General features: G+C 41.7%; 1 protein-coding gene across 1 annotated transcript in view; it reads left to right on the forward strand.

Moving 5' to 3' along the window:
* The first annotated feature begins 228 nt into the window (after positions 1–228).
* LOC115104735 (melanopsin-B-like) overlaps positions 229–25471 on the forward strand; it is a 31705-nt gene continuing 6462 nt past the window's right edge. Inside the window, exons 1-5 of the mRNA XM_029626086.2 lie at positions 229–458; positions 12577–12710; positions 12931–13134; positions 13533–13704; positions 25152–25313. Of these exons, the coding sequence (XP_029481946.1) occupies positions 313–458; positions 12577–12710; positions 12931–13134; positions 13533–13704; positions 25152–25313 (818 nt within the window). The 5' untranslated portion in view covers positions 229–312. The remainder of the gene's footprint in view (positions 459–12576; positions 12711–12930; positions 13135–13532; positions 13705–25151; positions 25314–25471) is intronic.

A 25471-nucleotide genomic window follows, 5' to 3' on the forward strand; every position in this document is an offset into this window, starting at 1 on the left:
CCAGATATTTGAATGGATGCTTATGGTACACAGTCTTATATAATGAGAAGAGAGAGAAAACTGAGAAATATAAATGGAGAGAGAGAGAGAGAGAGAGAAAGCATCACGAGAGAGATGTTGTGAAAGAGGGAGAGAGGGAGAGAGAAGGCATCACGAGAGACATGTTGTGAGAGAGAGAGAGAGAGAGAGAGAGAGAGAAAGCGTCACGAGAGATGTGAAAGAGAGAGATCTATGGTTAAAGTGCTTTAGTGAAAGTGTTGTATGATGCATTAGGTTGTTCATATGGAGTGAGCTTCTCTCTCTGTCCCAGACATGTCAGGCATGGACAACATGGACCGAGGTTTCTTCCGGAAGGTAGACGTGCCAGACCAAGCTCATTACATCGTGGCCTGCTTCGTTGTGGTGATCGGAGCAGTGGGGGTCGGTGGCAATGCCCTGGTGATGTACGCCTTCTTCAGGTAGGCCACAGTACCTAAGGGAAGAAGGATTTGGAGAAGAGAGGGCAAGTGTTTCTAGGGTGGGTGCCAGTCTGTTTATTCTCTCTTGCAGAATGGTACTGAGGTTGATGTGTTTCTGTTTTTTTTCCCTGAAAACCTGATGTTGTTTGATTCACCGAAGTAATTTCTAGGTGTTTACAGAAGAGATTTTTCCATGCAGGGTATTTAAAGAGGACATTTGTATTTCTGAAGTCTTTGAGAGATTTGAGAACAGGCATGCCTCACATTTCAACTACATCTTCTATTTAATCTTTCCTGGATTTTCACACCCTTTGGTTTAAGCTCTGTGATTTGTCCTCATCTGCCTGTTCTTGACAGAATCCGATCCTTTAAAATTCCTAAAAACTGTTCATGTTCATGTCTTCGGTAATGGTGTAGTCACTATTCATAAATCATTATCCCTGGTTCATCATAGGCCAGCTGAGAGAAAGTGAACCTCAAAGGTTGCAGCAGGATGATGTGTTTGATTTAACAATGTGATTTTGAGCGTCATGTGTTTTGACATGGTACTGTTCTGACACTAAGACTTATTTTCGACGGTGCTCGAAGCGACAGAGCGAGGCTTGCTAATGCTGGGTGACAGAAAGAAGTCACACATTGTCCGGCTGGATGGTCTGGTGCGGTGGTGACACACAACTGATTTACTTTTACTTCACGTTGAGCAACAAACTGGAGCTCTCAGATATAGAAATAATGAATGGCATGCCAAGCAAACAGCTGTCTATTTTACATGTAATTCACAACAAGAACAAAAACTAATTACAGGAGTTAGGTGGCTGGGTTTTTCAACTGTTGAGATCTCGAGGGCCACCGTGTATTTTGGTTGTTATGCCTACTCTCAAATCATGAAGTGTTTCATAGTTGGAGAGAAGACATTCCTCTAGACACTGTGACCCTTCATAGACCCCCTTCATGGAAGGCATTAGTGAAATCTGCTGTACGTATTGTGCCATTCAGTAAAAGTAGCTAAGGTGCAGGAAGACTAGAGACCACAGTGAAGAAAGTCTCTGCACTCTTAGATAAAATGCTAATTCCAGTCATTTCATGTGCTTAGCTTTCGGTCATAGCAGACCTTTGATAGAGCTAACATAGTAGCTAGGTCTACTACTGCTTTGATCGAAAACAATGCACACTCAATTACTGATATCTGTATCTGATCTAAGAGCACAGAGACATTTTCTCTTCCACTAAGGTATGGCATACCTATGATATTTAATTAGGTATTATCATATGCACAGGCTACACACATCTGATTGGTTAAACATGTGTGATCCAATTTGTTTTGTTCACAGTTCTACAGCAATATCCCATTCTTGCATGTGATTGATTTCTACCTGAGCCGAGAGCTTTGATTTGATTTAATTTAGTATCCCCATTAGCACCATTGGCGACAGCTAGTCTTTCTGGGGTCTGACACATGATGAAAAAATGCTTTAAATGTTAATATTTTTTAAATGTATGTAAATTGTAGACATTACACATGTATACGGTATACAATGCATTTGGAAAGTATTCAGACCCCTTGACTTTATCCACATTTTATTACACCACAGCCTCTAAAATGAATTACATGTTTTTTTCACCTCATCAATCTACACACAATACCCCATAATGACAAAGCAGGTTTCCATATAAGATCTCTGTACTTTGCCCTGTTTAGCTTTGCCTCGATCCTGACTAGTCCCCCAGTCCCTGCCGCTGAAAAACATCCGAACAGCATGATGCTGTCACCACCATGCTTCAACATAGGGATGGTGCCAGGTTTCCTCCAGACGTGACGCTTGGCATTCGGGCCAAAGAGTTCAATCTTGATTTCATCAGACCAGAGAATCTTGTTTCTCAGTCTTAAAGTACTTTAGGTGCCTTTTGGCAAACTCCAAGTTGGCTGTCATGTGCCTTTTACTGAGGAGTGGCTTCCGTCTGGCCACTCTACCATAAAGACCTGATTGATGGAGTGCTGCAGAGATGGTAGAACGTCTGGAACGTTCTCTCATCTCCAAAGAGGAATGCTGGAGCTCTGTCAGAGTGAACATCGAGTTCTTGGTCACCTCCCTGAGCAAGGCCCTTCTCCACTGATTGCTCAGTTTGGCCAGGCAGCCAGCTCTAGGAAGAGTCTTGGTGGTTCCAAACTTCTTCCATTTTAAGAATGATGGAGGCCACTGTGTTCTTGGGGACCTTCAACACTGCAGACATTTTTTGGTAACCTGATCTGTGCCTCGACACAATCCTGTCTCGGAGCTCTACGGACAATTCCTATGACCTCATGGCTTGGTTTTTTGCTCTGACATGCACTGTCAACTGTCGGACATTATATAGACCGGTGTGTGCCTTTCCAAATCATGTCCAATCAATTGTGTTTACCACAGGTGGACTCCAATCAAGTTGTAGAAACATCTCAAGGGTGATTAATGGAAGCCGTATGCCCCTGAGCTCAATTTCGAGTCTCATTGCCTAGGGTCTGAATAATTATGTAAATAAGGTATTTCTGTTTTTATTTTTATATAACCTGTTCTCGCTTTGTCATTATGGGGTATTGCATGTAGATTGATGGGGAATTTGTTAATTTAATCCATTTTAGAATAAGGCTGTAACGTAACAAAATGTGGAAAATGGAAGGGGTCTGAATAGGTTCCGAGAGTACTGTATATACAGTGCCTTCGGAAAGTATTCTGACCCCTTGACTTTTTCCACATTTTGTTATGTTACAGCCTTATTCTAAAATTGATTAAAACATTTTCCCCCCTCATCAATCTACATGCAATACATATACATACATACATACATACATACATACATACATACATACATACATACATACATACATACACACACACAATATAACATGTAAAGTGTTGGCCCCATGTTTCATGAGCTGGAATAAGAAATATATATATATATATATATATATACATACTGAGTATATAAAACATTTAGAACACTGCTCTTTCCATGACAGACTGACCAGGTGAATCCAGGTGAAATCTACGATCCCTTTTGATGTCACTTGTTAAATCCACTTCAATCAGTGTAGATGAAGGGGGGAAGACAAGTTAAAGAAGGATTTTTAAGCCTTGAGACATGGAACGCTTCCGACACCTTGTAGAGTCCATGCCCTGATAAATTGAGGCTGGTCTGAGGGAAGAAGGGGGGTTGGGGCGGGGTGCAACTCAATATTAGGAAGGCATTCCTAATGTTTGGTATATTCAGTGTATATAAAACATTAAGAATACCTGCTCTTTCCATTCACATTTCCAGGTGAATCCAGGTGAAAGCTATAATCCGTTATTGACCCCATTTGTTAAATCCACTTCAATCAGTGTAGAATAAGGGGAGGAGACAGGTTAAAGAAGGATTTTTAGGCCTTGACACAATTGAGACATGGATTGTGTGTGTGCCATTTACAGGGTAATTGGGCAAGACAAAAGATGTAAGTGCCTTTGAACAGGGAATGGTAGTAGGTGCCTGGCACACTGGTATGTGTCAAGAGCTGCAACGCTGCTGGGTTTTTCACTCTCAACTGTTTTGCTTGTGTATCAAGAATGATCCACCACCCAAAGGACATCCAGCCAACTTTACACACCTGTGTAAGCATTGGCTTCAACATGGGCCAGCATACCTGTGGAAAGCTTTCGACACCTTGTGGAGTCTATGCATTGACGAATTGAGGCTATTCTGAGAGCAAAAGTAGGAGGGTGTTCCTCATATTTTGTACACTCAGTGTACACAGTACAGAAACAAAGACGACAAGACACAAAAATGCTTTTTTTTAGAAAGAAACACAAAAACAATATAACCAAAGAATAATAATTTGTGAGTGTGTTTACAGTGTGTGTGCGTCCATCTATCACTTAACATACACGTCAATGCATACACACAAATAGTAGGTCACATGGGGGAGAGGCGTTGTGCCGTGAGGTGTTGCTTTATTTGTTTTCTGAAATCAGGTTTGCTGTTCCCTTGCGCTATGTGAGCTGGAAGAGCTCACTAGGTTATACACATAGCTACAGTTTAGGTTGTCTGGTAGGAGACTGACTCCAAGCTAGGGGCTTTATTCCGCTAGCTGTCAGTGGCTCACTCCACACCGCAGTGGAGACGGCAGTAGAGATGGTTCCCTGGGTGTGCTGCTGACATGCTTAATGTGCATTAAGAGGATCCTTGACTGATGCTGCGACACGGTACGCCCCTGCAACCATTCAATCTCTGCTGTAGCCACACATGTATATTTACCCTTCACCTCCCCCAAACATTGTATAGAAATACAATCCACACACTGTGTTTTAACTATACTATAGAAACACAATCCACACACTGTGTTATAACTATACTATAGAAACACAATCCACACACACTGTGTTATAACTATACTATAGAAACACAATCCAAACACACTGTGTTATAACTATACTATAGAAACACAATCCACACACACTGTGTTATAATTATACTATAGAAACACAATCCACACACACTGTGTTATAACTATACTATAGAAACACAATCCACACACTGTGTTATAACTATACTATAGAAACACAATCCACACACACTGCGTTATAACTATACTATAGAAACACAATCCACACACTGTGTTATAACTATACTATAGAAACACAATCCACACACACTGCGTTATAACTATACTATAGAAACACAATCCAAACACACTGCGTTATAACTATACTATAGAAACACAATCCAAACACACTGTGTTATAACTATACTATAGAAACACAATCCACACACACTGTGTTATAACTATACTATAGAAACACAATCCACACACTGTGTTATAACTATACTATAGAAACACAATCCACACACACTGTGTTATAACTATACTATAGAAACACAATCCACACACTGTGTTATAACTATACTATAGAAACACAATCCACACACTGTGTTATAATTATACTATAGAAACACAATCCACACACACTGTGTTATAACTATACTATAGAAACACAATCCACACACACTGTGTTATAACTATACTATAGAAACACAATCCACACACTGTGTTATAACTATACTATAGAAACACAATCCACACACTGTGTTATAACTATACTATAGAAACACAATCCACACACACTGTGTTATAACTATACTATAGAAACACAATCCACACACTGTGTTATAACTATACTATAGAAACACAATCCACACACACTGTGTTATAACTATACTATAGAAACACAATCCACACACTGTGTTATAACTATACTATAGAAACACAATCCAAACACACTGTGTTATAACTATACTATAGAAACACAATCCACACACACTGTGTTATAACTATACTATAGAAACACAATCCACACACTGTGTTATAACTATACTATAGAAACACAATCCAAACACACTGTGTTATAACTATACTATAGAAACACAATCCAAACACTGTGTTATAACTATACTATAGAAACACAATCCAAACACACTGTGTTATAACTATACTATAGAAACACAATCCAAACACACTGTGTTATAACTATACTATAGAAACACAATCCAAACACACTGTGTTATAACTATACTATAGAAACACAATCCACACACACTGTGTTATAACTATACTATAGAAACACAATCCAAACACACTGTGTTATAACTATACTATAGAAACACAATCCAAACACACTGTGTTATAACTATACTATAGAAACACAATCCATACACTGTGTTATAACTATACTATAGAAACACAATCCAAACACACTGTGTTATAACTATACTATAGAAACACAATCCACACACTGTGTTATAACTATACTATAGAAACACAATCCACACACTGTGTTATAATTATACTATAGAAACACAATCCAAACACACTGTGTTATAACTATACTATAGAAACACAATCCAAACACACTGTGTTATAACTTTACTATAGAAACACAATCCACACACACTGTGTTATAACTATACTATAGAAACACAATCCAAACACTCTGTGTTATAACTATACTATAGAAACACAATCCACACACACTGTGTTATAACTTTACTATAGAAACACAATCCACACACACTGTGTTATAACTATACTATAGAAACACAATCCAAACACTCTGTGTTATAACTATACTATAGAAACACAATCCACACACACTGTGTTATAACTATACTATAGAAACACAATCCAAACACACTGTGTTATAACTATACTATAGAAACACAATCCACACACTGTGTTATAACTATACTATAGAAACACAATCCACACACACTGTGTTATAACTTTACTATAGAAACACAATCCAAACACACTGTGTTATAACTATACTATAGAAACACAATCCAAACACACTGTGTTATAACTATACTATAGAAACACAATCCACACACACTGTGTTATAACTATACTATAGAAACACAATCCACACACTGTGTTATAACTATACTATAGAAACACAATCCACACACACTGTGTTATAACTATACTATAGAAACACAATCCAAACACTGTGTTATAACTATACTATAGAAACACAATCCAAACACACTGTGTTATAACTATACTATAGAAACACAATCCACACACTGTGTTATAACTATACTATAGAAACACAATCCAAACACACTGTGTTATAACTATACTATAGAAACACAATCCAAACACTCTGTGTTATAACTATACTATAGAAACACAATCCACACACTGTGTTATAACTATACTATAGAAACACAATCCAAACACACTGTGTTATAACTATACTATAGAAACACAATCCACACACACTGTGTTATAACTATACTATAGAAACACAATCCACACACTGTGTTATAACTATACTATAGAAACACAATCCACACACTGTGTTATAACTATACTATAGAAACACAATCCACACACTGTGTTATAACTATACTATAGAAACACAATCCACACACTGTGTTATAACTATACTATAGAAACACAATCCACACACACTGTGTTATAACTATACTATAGAAACACAATCCACACTCTGTGTTATAATTATACTATAGAAACACAATCCAAACACACTGTGTTATAACTATACTATAGAAACACAATCCACACACACTGTGTTATAACTATACTATAGAAACACAATCCAAACACACTGTGTTATAACTATACTATAGAAACACAATCCACACACTGTGTTATAACTATACTATAGAAACACAATCCACACACACTGTGTTATAACTTTACTATAGAAACACAATCCAAACACACTGTGTTATAACTATACTATAGAAACACAATCCAAACACACTGTGTTATAACTATACTATAGAAACACAATCCACACACACTGTGTTATAACTATACTATAGAAACACAATCCACACACTGTGTTATAACTATACTATAGAAACACAATCCACACACACTGTGTTATAACTATACTATAGAAACACAATCCAAACACTGTGTTATAACTATACTATAGAAACACAATCCAAACACACTGTGTTATAACTATACTATAGAAACACAATCCACACACTGTGTTATAACTATACTATAGAAACACAATCCAAACACACTGTGTTATAACTATACTATAGAAACACAATCCAAACACTCTGTGTTATAACTATACTATAGAAACACAATCCACACACTGTGTTATAACTATACTATAGAAACACAATCCAAACACACTGTGTTATAACTATACTATAGAAACACAATCCACACACACTGTGTTATAACTATACTATAGAAACACAATCCACACACTGTGTTATAACTATACTATAGAAACACAATCCACACACTGTGTTATAACTATACTATAGAAACACAATCCACACACTGTGTTATAACTATACTATAGAAACACAATCCACACACTGTGTTATAACTTTACTATAGAAACACAATCCACACACACTGTGTTATAACTATACTATAGAAACACAATCCAAACACTCTGTGTTATAACTATACTATAGAAACACAATCCACACACACTGTGTTATAACTATACTATAGAAACACAATCCAAACACTGTGTTATAACTATACTATAGAAACACAATCCACACACTGTGTTATAACTATACTATAGAAACACAATCCACACACACTGTGTTATAACTATACTATAGAAACACAATCCACACACTGTGTTATAACTATACTATAGAAACACAATCCAAACACACTGTGTTATAACTATACTATAGAAACACAATCCACACACTGTGTTATAACTATACTATAGAAACACAATCCACACACTGTGTTATAACTATACTATAGAAACACAATCCAAACACACTGTGTTATAACTATACTATAGAAACACAATCCAAACACACTGTGTTATAACTATACTATAGAAACACAATCCACACACACTGTGTTATAACTATACTATAGAAACACAATCCACACACACTGTGTTATAACTATACTATAGAAACACAATCCACACACACTGTGTTATAACTATACTATAGAAACACAATCCACACACACTGTGTTATAACTATACTATAGAAACACAATCCACACTCTGTGTTATAATTATACTATAGAAACACAATCCAAACACACTGTGTTATAACTATACTATAGAAACACAATCCATACACTGTGTTATAACTATACTATAGAAACACAATCCACACACTGTGTTATAACTATACTATAGAAACACAATCCACACACACTGTGTTATAACTATACTATAGAAACACAATCCAAACACACTGTGTTATAACTATACTATAGAAACACAATCCACACACTGTGTTATAACTATACTATAGAAACACAATCCACACACACTGTGTTATAACTATGTTATAACTATACTATAGAAACACAATCCACACACACTGTGTTATAACTATACTATAGAAACACAATCCAAACACACTGTGTTATAACTATACTATAGAAACACAATCCACACACACTGTGTTATAACTATACTATAGAAACACAATCCAAACACACTGTGTTATAACTATACTATAGAAACACAATAACTATACTATAGAAACACAATCCACACTGTGTTATAACTATACTATAGAAACTGTGTTATAACTATACTATAGAAACACAATCCACACACTGTGTTATAACTATACTATAGAAACACAATCCACACACACTGTGTTATAACTATACTATAGAAACACAATCCAAACACACTGTGTTATAACTATACTATAGAAACACAATCCACACACACTGTGTTATAACTATACTATAGAAACACAATCCAAACACACTGTGTTATAACTATACTATAGAAACACAATCCAAACACACTGTGTTATAACTATACTATAGAAACACAATCCACACACTGTGTTATAACTATACTATAGAAACACAATCCACACACACTGTGTTATAACTATACTATAGAAACACAATCCACACACTGTGTTATAACTATACTATAGAAACACAATCCACACACACTGCGTTATAACTATACTATAGAAACACAATCCACACACACTGTGTTATAACTATACTATAGAAACACAATCCACACACTGTGTTATAATTTTACTATAGAAACACAAGGATGTCTTTTAAGCCTAAAAGCAAATGGTGCTGATTTAAATTATATCACCTTACACCTGTTTTAGTAATTTTTGTTTTATGATAACATTATCTAATCGTCATGATAAAAGTAATAAAATGCTTCAGTACCAGTGCTATCATTACATAACAAATTCCAAACTCAGTGAATATTTGAGCGTAATTAACTTGGACCATATGCTACCCTGTGATGATGTGTGTGCATGTGCAATGGCAATTGTTTGACATTTCACATCAAAGCAGAAAGCGTGGGAGGCATCAGCTTTTTAATGCTCACTGACACAGATTTGTCCAGTGCGCAGGAAGAATTGCACACGTTGTGTATGACAGCCATCAAAGACAGCTCTGTGTGAACAGGGTGTGTAACTCCATATACAGTCCTGTATGTTTCTTTTTAACTTACACATTTAAAAGGCCTCTGTGTTTAAAGGGATACTTCAGGATTTTAGCATGCTAGTAGATACCCATAGACCTTCAGTCATTGTGCTAACGCTAGTTAGCATTGGCTTGTGAAACTACCTTTAACTTCCTTCATACTGGATGGACACAGAAATATCTGACTCTGGAGAAAGTCCCAAAGTATCCCTTTAAGAATACGTTTTTGTCATTTCAAAGGGGAATCATTTTGCGGTCATCGTTGCTATAGTTGTTGTTAAAGATTATGTTGCTGGGAAAAGTGAAAAGGGCTCCAGATACTTACTATGGTTTGCAATAACATCAACTCCAGGCATGTGAAAATGAGTTTGTGTACACCTAATATATATGTTCCTTTCCCTCCCTAGCTGGCATGTCTATAAATTAGTCTCAAAATGGCATTCAGAGAAGTAGCATAATAGGAAGTGATTTTCTACAAAAGTCTGATTTCCAACTACTTTTACTCAGCTTGGCGGAATCAGGCATGAGCTCTGACCTCCACCACCATAAACAGACCCAGCATGGGGGTAGCGTGCAGATTGACTACCAATCTGACCATAGATTGGCTCATCCTGGGTCCCTATGTTGGCTCAGCACATTCTGTGATTTCCCTTCATGGTCCCCATCTGGGTCAGTGGTTAGAGTGCTGCTGATGTGGAGACACATTCTGTTACTGTACATTTACTAGATGGTTCAATGTGAGGATCACTGTGGGCTGGTTTCCTGGACACAGATTAAACCTGCTCAGGCGTTCTGTCACTAAACACAAAACACCTTCTAAAGTCCTTCTTCTCCTCATTATCTTTCCCACTCCCTTACTTTCTCCGTCCTCTCTTCTTAATCATTTTCTTCATTACCACCCTCTCCTCCTCATCCTCTCCTCTCTGTTAGTAATGCGTGAGAGCTCCACAGGCCGTGGAGTCCTTCGTGTTTACTTAAGGATCTCAGAGAGATGCCTGGAGACCATTGAGACAATTGCATCACATCTCCTCTTTGATTTGTGCAAATCAAATCCACATGAGAGCATGGTGACATTGCTTCCTCCTACTGAAGCTGGCAACAATGCGCCACTCTCCACTAATCCAACATGTCACTTCTCTATCTAAACGTTATTAACATTATTTAGCACAAAACACTCAGAACAGAAATCAGGCCATGTTCACAGTGGGGAAGGCAGAGGGCACTCACTTTTATTTAACCTTTATTTAACCAGGCAAGTCAGTTAAGAATTCTTATTTTCAATGACTGCCTAGGAACAGTGGGTTAACTGCCTGCCAGAGTTGTACCTTGTCAGCTCAGGGGTTTGAACTTGCAACATTCCGGTTACTAGTCCAACGCTCTAACCACTAGGCTACCCTGCCGCCCACTCACCCACAAGCAAAATCAGGGGATATTTTCATGCCATTCGAAATGACTTGAAATACTAACTTGAATTGACTCTCTGTAATTGTATTGGGCCGGTCTGATTTCCCCTGATGCTGTGAGCCAGTCTAGTTTCTTGGAAAACAGGAGGTATTTCTAGGTAGGGGATGACCTCTGCTGCTAGGAGGGATAATGGTGAGTGTATTGACTCAGGGCGAGGCGAGAGCAAGTGATTGGTATGGTGAGGAGGAGGAGGAAGAGGAGGAGGGGGCTGGGGAGGTGGCTGGTTGTCCGCAGGTGATGGCGGATCACTGAGCATTACTTATGCTGAATGTTGGTTTGTGGTGGGATTAATGGACAACTGTAATAACAGTCATGGATTCATGTAATGATAATTCACCCACTCAGACTCTACATCCTAAATTAGAATGGTTGGCAGAGAGTGAGATGCATTCACTTTAAGGAATTCAAATCACAGAGGGGAGTGTGGTCACGAGGTAGTTAGCAAACTGAGTGTGGGGTCATGTTCCAGTGGTTTCACTTTTTGACTAATGTGAAAGTACAGCATCGCATCCTTGCCTTCTGACCTAATCTTTACTTCCTTATCTGGATAGAAGCTATTCTGTTATAATGCTAAAGCTTTAGAGATAAAGATCAAGGTCAAATCTTAAGTGAGTAGTAAGCTAATAACAATTCATATATTTTTTGAAAACATAAACACTGTATATTTCTTCTGTATTTCAGTAACAAGAAGCTCCGGACTCCTCCCAACTATTTCATCATGAATCTGGCAGTGAGTGACTTCCTCATGGCCATCACACAGTCCCCTATCTTCTTTGTCAACTGTCTCTACAAGGAGTGGGTTTTTGGAGAAACAGGTACTTTTACCTTCATCCCATAACTTTGGTAAAATAACGCATCAAATCAGTGGTCTTAATGGAAAGCTTCAGCAACTTTGGTATTTGGAGCTGAATTACGCTATCCATGCTGAACAAAAAATGCAAATGAATTATGTGGAAATTCCATCTCTTTGCATCACAAATGTTCTATCCTGTGAGATTACTCAGATTGTAAGATCTCTAAATGATTTCTGTACAGGCTGTAAGATGTACGCCTTCTGTGGGGCCTTATTTGGGATCACCTCCATGATCAACCTGCTGGCTATCTCCATTGACCGCTACATCGTCATCACCAAGCCCCTACAGGCCCTCCACTGGACCTCTAAACGCCGCACCTCCGTCGTCATCGTCATAGTCTGGCTCTACTCGCTGGCCTGGAGCCTGGCGCCTCTCTTTGGCTGGAGTGAGTTCCCTCCACTAGCGCCATCCTTTTGGGTGCCACTTTTCTGACTGTTTCTGCTCTCTTGCCAATGTGTTATGGAATAGTCATTCCATGTGCTAGACAATCACACATTTGCTAGACAATGACACTAATAGAGTTGGCAAGAGTCCAAACAGATCTCGGACCAGACTACCATCCTTTTATCTTATCTCTACAACGCTCTCACTTCCCATCACTCTTCTTTGTCTCTCTGCAGATACAATAATCTCCTCTCTCTTTCTCAAACACCTGATCTCCAACCCTGACACTTACCCTGACCGTAGCCTTAATCCCAACCCTAACCCTAACCCCAACCCCAACTGGAACCCTAACCTTAACCCCAACCCCAACACTAATCTTAACCCATTGCCCCTCACCAGGTTCTTATATCCCTGAGGGCCTGATGACCTCCTGTACGTGGGATTATGTGACCTCCACACCAGCCAATAGGAGTTACACTCTCATGCTATGCATCTTTGTGTTCTTCATCCCACTGGGCATCATCTCCTACTGCTACCTCTGCATGTTCCTGGCCATACGCACTGCCAGTAGGTAAGCTGACACATTCACACAACCATGCAGTGGTGGAAAAAGTACTCACTTGTCATGCTTGAGTAAAAGTAAAGATACCTTAAAAACCTCTTAAGGATATGCCCCTTTTTTCAATTTTCGCCTACAATTGCCTGTAGCTCAGGACTTGAAGCAAGCATATGCATAACACTTTTAAGTTTGCGGAAATGTAAAATGAATGTAGTATAATATAACACATTAGATCTGGTAAAAGATAATACCCCAAAAAAACATGCGCTTTTTTGTATTTTTTTGTACCATAATCTTTGAAATGCAAGAGAAAGTCCATAATGTATTAATACAGCCCAGGCGCAATTCAGATTTTGGCCACTGGTTGGCAGCAGTGTATGTGCAACATCTTATACTGATCCAATGAAACATTGCATTTCTGTTCAAAACGTTGTATCAAGACTGCTCAAATGTGCCTAATTGGTTTATTAATAACTTTTCAAGTTCATGACTGTGCGTGCACTTTCCTCAAACAATAGCATGGTATTCTTTCACTGTAATAGCTAATGTAAATTGGACAGTACAGTTAGCTTAAATTCTTGTTAGTTTTTCTGCCAATATCAGATACAGTTCCAGTCTGAAGTTTACATACACTTAGGTTGAAGTCATTAAAACTCGTTTTCAACCACTCCACAAATGTCTTGTTAACAAACTATAGTTTTGGCAAGTTTTGTGCATGACACAAGTAATTTTTCCAACAATTGTTCACAGACAGATAATTTCACTTATTATTCACTGTATTACAATTCCAGTGGTTCAGAAGTTTACATACACTAAGTTGACTGTGTCTTTAAATAGCTTGAAAATTCCAGAAAATTATGTCATGGCTATAGAAGCTTCTGATAGGCTATTATTCTGACATTTCACATTCTTAAAATAAAGTGGTGATCCTAACTGAACTAAGACAGGGAATTTGAACTAAGATTAAATGTCAGGAATTGTGAAAAACTGAGTTTAAATGTATTTGGCTAAGGTGTATGTAAACTTCCTACTTCAACTGTATGTCTTTGTCCTGGAAAATGTTCTTGTTACTTCCAACCTCATGCTAATCGCATTAGCCTATATTAGCTCAGCCATCCCGTGGGGGACCCGCCGATTCTGTAGAGCTGTGGTTCCCAAACTTTTTATGGTCCCAAAAATTCAACCTCCAGCTGTAGTACGCCCTCTAGCACCAGGCCTACCTCGGCCAAAGCCGGACGACGCTGGGCCAATTGTGCGCCGCCCTATGGGACTCCCAATCACGTCCGGATGTGATACAGCCTGGATTCGACCAGGGACTGTAGTAGAGGTCGACCGATTATGATTCTTCAACGCCGATACCGATGCCGATTATTGGAGGACCGAAAAAAACGATATTGATTATTGGAGGACCAAAAAAAGCCGATACCGATTAATCGGACAATTTTTTCAAATGTATTTGTAATAATGACAATTACAACAATACTGAATGAACACTTATTTTAATGTAATATAATACATCAATAAAATCAAGTTACCAGTAAATAATGAAACATGTTCAATTTGGTTTAAATAATGCAAAAAAAAAGTGTTGGAGAAGAAAGTAAAAGTGCAATATATGCTATGTAAGAAAGCTAACGTCTCCTTGCTCCTCCCTGGGCTCGAACCAACAACACAACGACAACAGCCACCATTGAAGCAGCGTTACAAATGCAGAGCAAGGGGAACAACGACTAGAAGGCTCAGAGCGAGTGACGTTTGAAACGCTATTAGCGCGCACTAACTAGCTAGCCACTTCATTTCGGTTACACCAGCCTCATCTCGGGAGTTGATAGGCTTGAAGTCATAAACAGCACAATGCTTGACACACATGAAGAGCTGCTGGCAAAACGCCCGAAAGTGCTGTTTGAATTAATGTTTACGCGCCTGCTTCTGCCTACCACCGCTCAGTCAGATACTTAGATGCTTGTATGCTCAGTCAGATTATATGCAACGCAGGACACACTAGATAATATCTAGTAATATCATCAACCATGTGTAGTTAACTAGTGATTATGATTGTTTTTTATAAGATAAGTTTAATGCTAGCTAGCAACTTACCTTGGCTTACTGCATTTGCGTAACAGGCAGTCTCCTTGTGGAGTGCAACGAGAGAGAGGCAGGTCATTATTGCGTTGCACTAGTTAACTGTAAGGTTGCAAGATTGAATCCCCCGAGCTGACAGGGTGAAAATCTGTCGTTCTGCCCCTGAACGAGGCAGTTAACCCACCGTTCCTAGGCCGTCATTGAAAATAAGAATGTGTTCTTAACTAACGTGCCTAGTTAAATAAAAGTCTAAAAAAATAAAATAAAAAATAATAATACATTTAAAAATATATATATATTTTTTAAATCGGCAAATCGGCGCCCAAAAACACAGATTTCCGATTGTTATGAAATTTATCGGCCATTCCGATTAATCTGTCGACCTCTAGATTGTAGTGATGCCTCTTGCACTGAGATGCAGTCTTCACTGACATTTTCAACCTCTCTCTGTCTGAGTCTGTAATAAAACATGTTTTAAGCAGACCACCATTGTGCCTGTGCCCAAGAACACTAAGGTAACATGCCTAAATGACTACCGACCCGTAGCACTCACGTCTGTAGCCACGAAGTGCTTTAAAAGGCTGGTCATGGCTCACATCAATACCATTATCCTAGAAACGCTAGATCCACTCCAATGTGCATACCATCCCAACAGATCCACAGATGATGCAATCTCTATTGCACTCCACACTGCCCTTTCCCACCTGGACAAAAGGAACACCTCTGTGAGAATGCTATTTATTGACTACAGGCACGACTCCAACACCCTCATTAAGTTTGCAGATGATACAACAGTGGTAGGCCTGATCACCGACAACAATGAGACAGCCTATAGGGAGGTGGTCAGAGACCTGGCCATGTGGTGCCAGGGTAACAACCTCTTCCTCAACGTGATCAAGACAAAGGAGATGATTGTGGACTCCATTAAAAGGAGGACCGAGCATGCCCCCATTCTCATTGACGGGGCTGCAGTGGAGCAGGTTGAGAGCTTCAAGATTCTTGGTGTCCACATCACCAACAAACTAACATGGTCCAAGCACACCAAGACAGTCGTGAAGAGGGTATGACAAAACCTATTCCCTCTCAGGAGACTGAAAAGATTTTGCTTGGGTCCTCAGATCCTCAAAAGGTTCTACAGCTGCACTGGCTGCATCACTGCCTGGTATGGCAGCTGCTCGGCCTCCGACCGCAAGGCACTACACACGGAGGCAGAACTCCAATCTTTCCTAGAGGGAATCTCGCTAACTAAACTATCAGAGACCGACAAAGAAGATCTCAACTCCCCCTTCACTCCTGAGGAGATCCTGTAGGCAATTAGCTCCATGCCACCTAATAAGTCCCCAGGCCCAGATGGACTCCCCAGAGATTTCTACAATGCGGGAGGATTTTTACAAAAACTGAGTTCTCCCAGACTCAATGCACACAGCTCGCATTACAGTGTTGCTCAAAAATGACAAGGACCCCCTATCCTGCTCGTCCTTCCGGCCCGGCCCATAAGCTTGTTGGATTTCGACTATAAAATAATTACCAAATTGCTCGCCAAAAGACTAAACACTCTTCTTCCCAAAATAATAAAAGCCGACCAAACTGGATTTATTAGAGACACATACTCTTCTGATAACATTCCCCGTCTTTTTGATATTTTTGATCAAATAAACGCACAGAAGACCCCTGTCCTGCTGGTCTCACTGGATGCTGAGAAGGCATTTGACAGGATGGAGTGGATCTTTCTGTTTTCAGTCTTAGAAAAGTTCAATATGGGCCCAAATTTTATTAAATCAGGGTCAGGGACCGGACCAAGGTGCAGTGTGGTGAGCGTACATTTCTTTTTATTAAGAATGTCGCCAACAAAAACAAGAAACAACAAAACGAACGTGAAGCTTACTAGGGCTATACAGGCCACTAACAAAGTCAACTACCCACAACTAATTTGGAAAAACAGGCTGCCTATGTATGATTCCCAATCAGAGACAACGATAGTTGTCCCTGATTGAGAACCATACCTGGCCAAAACATAGAACCCGAAAATATAGAAACAAAGAAACTAGAATGTCCACCCTAGTCACACCCTGGCCTAACCAAAATAGAGAATAAAAGCCTCTCTATGGCCAGGACGTGACAGTACCACCATCCCGCTCCACCTCTGGCTCCCCCCACTTTGGTGGCGCCTCTGGACTGGGGACCCTCGTTGCAGACCCCGGACTGGGGACTCTCGCTGGAGGCTCCGGACTGGAGGCAGTCGCTGGAGGCTCCGGACTGGAGGCAGTCGCTGGAGGCTCCGGACTGGAGGCAGTCGCTGGAGGCTCCGGACTGGAGGCAGTCGCTGGAGGCTCCGGACTGGGGACCGTCGCTGCAGGCTCCGGACTGTCACTGCAGGCTCCGGGCCATGGATCATCACTGGAGGCTTCGTGCATGGGTCATCACTGGAGGGAGGAGACGTATAGGCAGCCTTGTCTGTGGAGCTTCCACAGGGCTTACCAGGCTGGGGAGACATACAGGAGGCCTGGTTCTGGGAGCAGGCAGAGGACTCACCAGGCTGGGGAGACCTACAGGAGGCCTGGTTCTGGGAGCAGGCACAGGACTCACCAGGCAGGGGAGACATACTGGAGGCTTAGTTCTTGGAGCAGGCACCGGATACACTGGGCCGTGGAGGCGCACTGGAGGTCTCGAGCGTAGATTCTGCACAACCCGTCCTGGCTGGATGGTTACCTTCACCCGGCAATTGCGGGGTGCTAGCACAGGACGCACTGGGCTGTGCAGACGCACCGGCGACACAGTGCACAGAGCCAGCGCAGGATATCCTGGGCCGAAGAGACGCACTGGAGGCCAGATGCGCTGAGCCAGCACCATCCGTCCTGGCTGGATGCCCACTCTAGCCCGGCCGATGCGGGGAGCTGGAAGATAGCGTGTGCATTGGAGACATCGTGCGCATCATTGCATAACACGGTGCCTGACCAGTCACACGCTCCCCACGGGAAGCACGGGGAGTTGACTCAGGTCTCCAACCTGACTCAGCCAATCTGCCTCTCGTACTAGCTCCGCTGTGCCAACTCCTCGTATCTGCTTTCGCCGCCTCTATCTCCTCCCTTGGACGCCGATACTCTCCAGCCTTTGCCCAGTGTCCCTTGCCTTCCAAGATCTCCTCCCATGTCCATTCCTCCAGAAAACGCTGCTCCTCCCGGCCACGCCGCTTGGTCCGTTTGTGGTGGGTAGTTCTGTCACGAAACGTCGTCAGGGAAATGACCTGACCAAGGTGCAGAGTGGTGAGCGTACATTTCTTTTTATTAAGAATGTCGCCAACAAAAACAAGAAACAACAAAATGAACGTGAAGCTTACTAGGGCTATACAGGCCACTAACAAAGTTAACTACCCACAACTAAGGTGGAAAAACAGGCTGCCTAAGTATGATTCCCAATCAGAGACAACTGTCCCTGATTGAGAACCATACCCGGCCAAAACATAGAACCAGAAAACATAGAAATAAAGAAACTAGAATGCCCACCCTAGTCACAGGGGCGTGAGCTTGAGGTCATTTGCACACAAACATGCTTACAATGATGGAAAGACCTGTGTGTTGTCCTTGTTAATGCAGACAGAGAAGAGCTCCAATTTCTTAATCTTTGCCTCAATTTTGTTCGGTCACATTGACTATAGTTGCGGAGAGTCCCTGTAATCCTGGATTCAGATCATTCAGGCGAGAGAAACATCTCCCAGATAGGCCAGTCGTGTGAGAAACTCATCATCATACAAGCGGTCAGAGAAGTGAAAATGATGGTCAGTAAAGAAAAAACTTAGTTATACTTAATACTTTGTCCCTTGATAACCAGCACACTTCTGTATGTCCATATCATTTCATAATGCCCATATCATTGCATAATGCAGAAAATACATGAGAGTTCAGGGACATTGCTTTAATTAGGGCTGAGATCCCGTTAACGGGATCGATATGACAGAAGCCAGTGAAAGTGCAGGGCGCCAAATTCAAAACAACAGAAATCTCATAATTAAAATTCCTCAAACATACATATATCTTATACCATTTCAATGGTAATCTTGTTGTTAATCCCACCACAGTGTCCGATTTCAAATAGGCTTTACAGCGAAAGCACAACAAACGATTGTGTTAGGTCAGAGCCAAGTCACAGAAAAACACAGTCATTTTTCCAGCCAAAGAGTGGAGTCAAAAATCAGAAATAGAGAGAGAATTAATCTCTAACCTTTGATGATCTTCATCAGATGACACTCATAGGACTTCATGTTACACAATACATGTATGTTTTGTTCGATAAAGTGCATATTTATATAAAAAAATCTCAGTATACGTTGGCGCGTTGTTCAGTAGTTCCAAAAACATCCTGTAACGGTTTTCTAATGGTGAAGGAGAGTCGGACCAAACTGCAGCGTGTATATTACGATCCATGTTTTAATAAACAAACGTAACACGAATCAAAACACAAATTCTACAAAACAATAAACGTAATGAAAACCGAAACAGCCTAAACTGGTGCAAACTAACACAGACTAAGGACATCAAGACACTAAGGACAATCACCCACAATACAACCAAAGAATATGGCTGCCTAAATATGGTTCCCAATCAGAGACAACGATAACCACCTGCCTCTGATTGAGAACCACTCCAGACAGCCATAGACTTTCCTAGAACACCCTACTAAGCTACAATCCCACTAACATACACACCAAAACCCCCAGACAAAACACACCACAATACAAAAACTCCATGCCACACCCTGGCCTGACCCAATACATGAAGAAAAACACAAAATACTTAGACCAGGGCGTGACACATCCGGTGATTTTGCAGAGAGCCACATCAATTTACAGAAATACTCATTATAAATGTTGATGAAAATACAAATGTTATACATATATAAACTTCTCCTTAATGCAACCGCTGTGTCAGATTTCAAAAAAGATTTACGGAAAAAGCAAACCATGCAATAATCTGAGTACGGCGCTCAGAGACCCAACAAGCCAAAAAGATATCCGCCATATTGTGCAGTTAACAGAAGTCAGAAATAACATTATAAATATTCACTTACCTTTGATGATCTTCATCAGAATGCACTCCCAGGAATCCCAGTTCCACAATAAATGTTTGATTTGTTTGATAATGTCCATCATTTATGTCCAAATAGCTACTTTTGTTATCGCGTTTGAAATACAAATCAAAACTCACGAAGCGCATTCACTAGTTGCAGACGACATGTCAAAAATTCTGTTACAGTCCGTAGAAACACGTCAAACGATGTATAGAATCAATCTTTAGGACGTGTTTAACATAAATCTTCAATAATGTTCCAACTGGAGAATTCCTTTGTCTTCAGGAAAGCAATGGAACGGGAGCTACCTCTCATGTGAATGCGTGCGTGACCAGCTCGTGGCTGCTAGCAGACCTCTGACTCATTCCCCTCTCATTCAGCCCCTCTTCACAGTAGAAGCCTCAAACAGGTTTCTAAAGACGGTTGACATCTAGTGGAAGCCGTAGGAAGTGCAACATGACCAATATCCCACTGTATCTTTAATAGGGGCTGAGTTGAAAATCGACCAACCTCAGATTTCCCACTTCCTGGTTGGATTTTTCCTCAGGTTTTTGCCTGCCATATGAGTTCTGTTATACTCACAGACATCATTCAAACAGTTTTAGAAACTTCAGAGTGTTTTCTATCCAGATATACTAATAATATGCATATATTAGCAACTGGGACTGAGGAGCAGGCAGTTTACTCTGGCACCTCTGGGCACCTTATTCATTCAAGCTACTCAATACTGCCCCAGGCCATAAGAAGTTAACAAAGTTAACCATTTTCACTGTAGTGTTTTAAACGTCTTTCAAGCTGTCAGGCATTCCCTTGGCAGAGCCTCTCGGTGGACGCTGCAATGTACGCAAGTGGCATCGGGAGCAACTGCTTGCATGCACGTTACCACTCCACTATGTCTCCCTGTCATGGCTTTTGCACCTTCAGTACAGATACCAACACATCTTGACCACCAAAGTCCATTTGATGTCACAAAGCTGTCCAGTATTTAAAAAAATATCCTCTCCTGTTTCCAGTGGTTTGCAGAGAGGATGTCTTAATTGACCCGCCATAAACGTAATGGACCTATACCAGGTGCTGTGCCAGGCCTGCCACGTCTGTTGACTCATCCAGCTGTAACGCATAGAATTCACTGGCTTGGATGCGAAGCAGTAATTGTTTCAAAACATCTCCTGCCATGTCACTGATGCGTCGTGAAACAGTGTTGTTTGATGAAGGCATTGTATGTATAGTTTTTGGGCCTTTTCTCCCAGCATTGTCCCAGCCATATCCGCGACAGCAGGAAGAATTAAGTCCTCCACAATAGCTTCACTGAAGCTGGAGACTCATTTTAACATTGTAATCTTTATTTAACCAGGTAAGCTAGTTGAGAACAAGTTCTCATTTACAACTGCGACCTGGCCAAGATAAAGCAAAGCAGTGCGACACAAACAACAACACAGAGTTACACATGGAATAAACAAGCGTACAGTCAATGACACAATAGAAAAAAACAACGTCTGTATACAGTGTGTGCAAATGGTGTGAGGAGGTAGGCAATAAATAGGCCACTATCATCAAGGCAAAGGGTGGCTACTTTGAAGAATCTCAAATATAAAATATATTTGCATTTGCACATGTCACGCCTTGGTCATAGTATTTTGTGTTGTCGTTATATATTTGGTCAGGCCAGGGTGTGACATGGGTTTAAATGTTGTATTTCGTATTGGGGTTTTGTAGGCATTGGGATTGCGGCTGAGTAGGGGTGTAGCATAGGTTTGGCTGCCTGAGGCGGTTCTCAATCAGAGTCAGGTGATTCTCGTTGTCTCTGATTGGGAACCATATTTAGGTAGCCGGGGTTTCACTGTGTATTTCGTGGGTGATTGTTCCTGTCTCTGTGTAGTTATTCACCAGACAGGCTGTATAGGTTTTCACGTTCCGTTTGTTGTTTTGTAATTTATTAGTTATTTCATGTATCGTTCGATTTTCATTAAAGAACATGAGTAACCACCACGCTGCATTTCGGTCCTCTCCTTCGACAGACGAACGCCGTTACAGAATCACCCACCACACACGGACCGAGTGGCGTGGTAACAGGCAGCGACAGCAGGAGCAGCGAAAGGAGGATGAATTGTTCGGAGAAGGACCCTGGGATCAGCCGGGAGAATATCGCCGCCCCAAAGAAGAACTAGAGGCGGCGAGAGCTGAGAGGCGCTGGTATGAGGACAAGCAACAGCGGCAGCAGGAGCAACAATATAGGGACTACACTACTTGGGAGGAAATAGACAGGTGGGCGGTCGACCCAGAGAGAGTGCCGGAACCCGCCTGGGATTCGCTGGAGCAGTGCGAAGAGGGTTATAGGAGAATGGAGTTGGAGAGACAATCACGACGGCGCAGAAGAGAGCCCGTGAGTCAGCCCCAAAAATGTATTGGGGGGGAGGCTCAGAGGGAGAGTGGCAGAGTCAGGAGATAGACCTGAGCCAACCTTCCTTGTTAATCGTGAGGAGCCAAGGAGGAGACCAGAACCAGAGCCGGTGTTAGAGGTGAGCGAAGCAGAGACTGTGAAGGAGTTAATGGGGAAAGTGGAGTGGAGAGTAATGAGGGAGTTGCTAGCTTGGTGCTTTAGGTACGAGATTCGTCCGACGGAGCGTGTCGGGGATTTGATGGCACCTGGGTCAGCGCTCCATACTCGTCCTGAGGTGCGTGTTAGTCGGCTGGTGAAAAATGTGCCAGCCTCACGCACTAGGCCTCCTGTGTACCTACCTAGTCTTGCACGTCCTGTGCCAGTCCTGCTCTCAGGCTCTCCAGTACACCTTCACGGTCCAGTCCATCCTGTGCCACCTTCACATACCAGTCCTCCGGTGGCAGCTCCCCGCACCAGGCTTCCTGTGCATGTCCTCGATCCAGTACCCCCAGTTCCAGCACCACGCACCATGCCTTCAGTGCGCCTCGCCTGTTCAGCGCAGCCAGCGCTTTCCCCCTCTCCTGCGCTGCCGGAGTCTCCCGCCTGTTCAGCGCTTCCAGAGCCTTCCTCCTCTATAGCGCTGCCGGAGCCTCCTGCCTGTTCGGAGCAGCCTGAGCTGCCAGTCTGCATGGAGCAGCCTGAGCTGTCAGTCTGCATGGAGCAGCCAGAGCAGCTAGATCCGCCAGTCAGCCATGATCTTCCAGATCTGCCAGTCAACCAGAATCTTCCAGATCTGCCAGTCAACCAGAATCTTCCAGATCTGCCAGTCAACCAGACTCTTCCAGATCTGCCAGTCAACCAGAATCTTCCAGATCCGCCAGCCAGCCAGGATCTACCGGAACCTACTACTTGCCTGAGCTTCATCTCAGTACTGGGCTTCCTCTCAGTACTGGGCTTCCTCTCAGTACTGGGCTTCCCCTCAGTACTGGGCTGCCCCTCAGTCCCGAGCTTCCCCTCAGTCCCGAGCTGCCTCAGTCCCGAGCTGCCCCTCAGTCACGAGCTGCCCCTCGGTTCAGTGGGGTTCTGGGTGAGGACTATTAGGCCATGGTCGGCGGCGAGGGTGGATTATCCCAGGACGCGAAGGGGAGGAACTATGACATTAATGGAGTGTGGTCCACGTCCCGAGCCGGAGCCGCCACCATGGACAGACGCCCACCCGGACCCTCCCTACGGTTTTGAGGTGCGTCCGGGAGTCCGCACCTTAGGGGGGGGGGTTCTGTCACGCCTTGGTCATAGTATTTTGTGTTGTCGTTATATATTTGGTCAGGCCAGGGTGTGACATGGGTTTAAATGTTGTATTTCGTATTGGGGTTTTGTAGGCATTGGGATTGCGGCTGAGTAGGGGTGTAGCATAGGTTTGGCTGCCCGAGGCGGTTCTCAATCAGAGTCAAGTGATTCTCGTTGTCTCTGATTGGGAACCATATTTAGGTAGCCGGGGTTTCACTGTGTATTTCATGGGTGATTGTTCCTGTCTCTGTGTAGTTATTCACCAGACAGGCTGTATAGGTTTTCACGTTCCGTTTGTTGTTTTGTAAATTATTAGTTATTTCATGTATCGTTCGATTTTCATTAAAGAACATGAGTAACCACCACGCTGCATTTCGGTCCTCTCCTTCGACAGACGAACACCGTTACAGCACACTTTTTTGCTTATTACATGATTCAATATGTGTTATTTCATAGTTTTGATAGTTTTGTCATCACTATTATTCTACAATGTATAAAATAGTAAAAATAAAGAAAAACCTTAAATGAGTAGGTGTGTCCAAACTTTTGAGTGACACACACAATCAAACACACATTCAGATGATGGGGCCCTATGACTGTCTGTCTTCCTCTGACATTTTCTCGATCCCCTCTCCATTGCCCACAGAGACATGGAGAAACTGGGCAGTCAGGTGAGGAAGTCCACCCTCATCCAGCAGCAGTCCATAAAGACAGAGTGGAAGCTGGCCAAGATCGCCTTTGTGGTCATCATCGTCTATGTGATGTCCTGGTCTCCCTACGCCTCTGTCACCCTCATCGCCTGGGCTGGGTAACTATAGAGTGGGGTTCAGTTCCCATATTCATAAAGCGTTTCAGTAGAATTGCTGAACTAGGATAAGTTTATCCTGTTTTTAGATAATTTTGAATAAGATTACATGGATACATGGGGAACTGATCCTTGATCAGCACTCATACTCTGAAAAACTT

This window comes from Oncorhynchus nerka, linkage group LG22, assembly GCF_034236695.1.
Source record: "Oncorhynchus nerka isolate Pitt River linkage group LG22, Oner_Uvic_2.0, whole genome shotgun sequence".
Lineage (NCBI taxonomy): Eukaryota > Metazoa > Chordata > Actinopteri > Salmoniformes > Salmonidae > Oncorhynchus > Oncorhynchus nerka.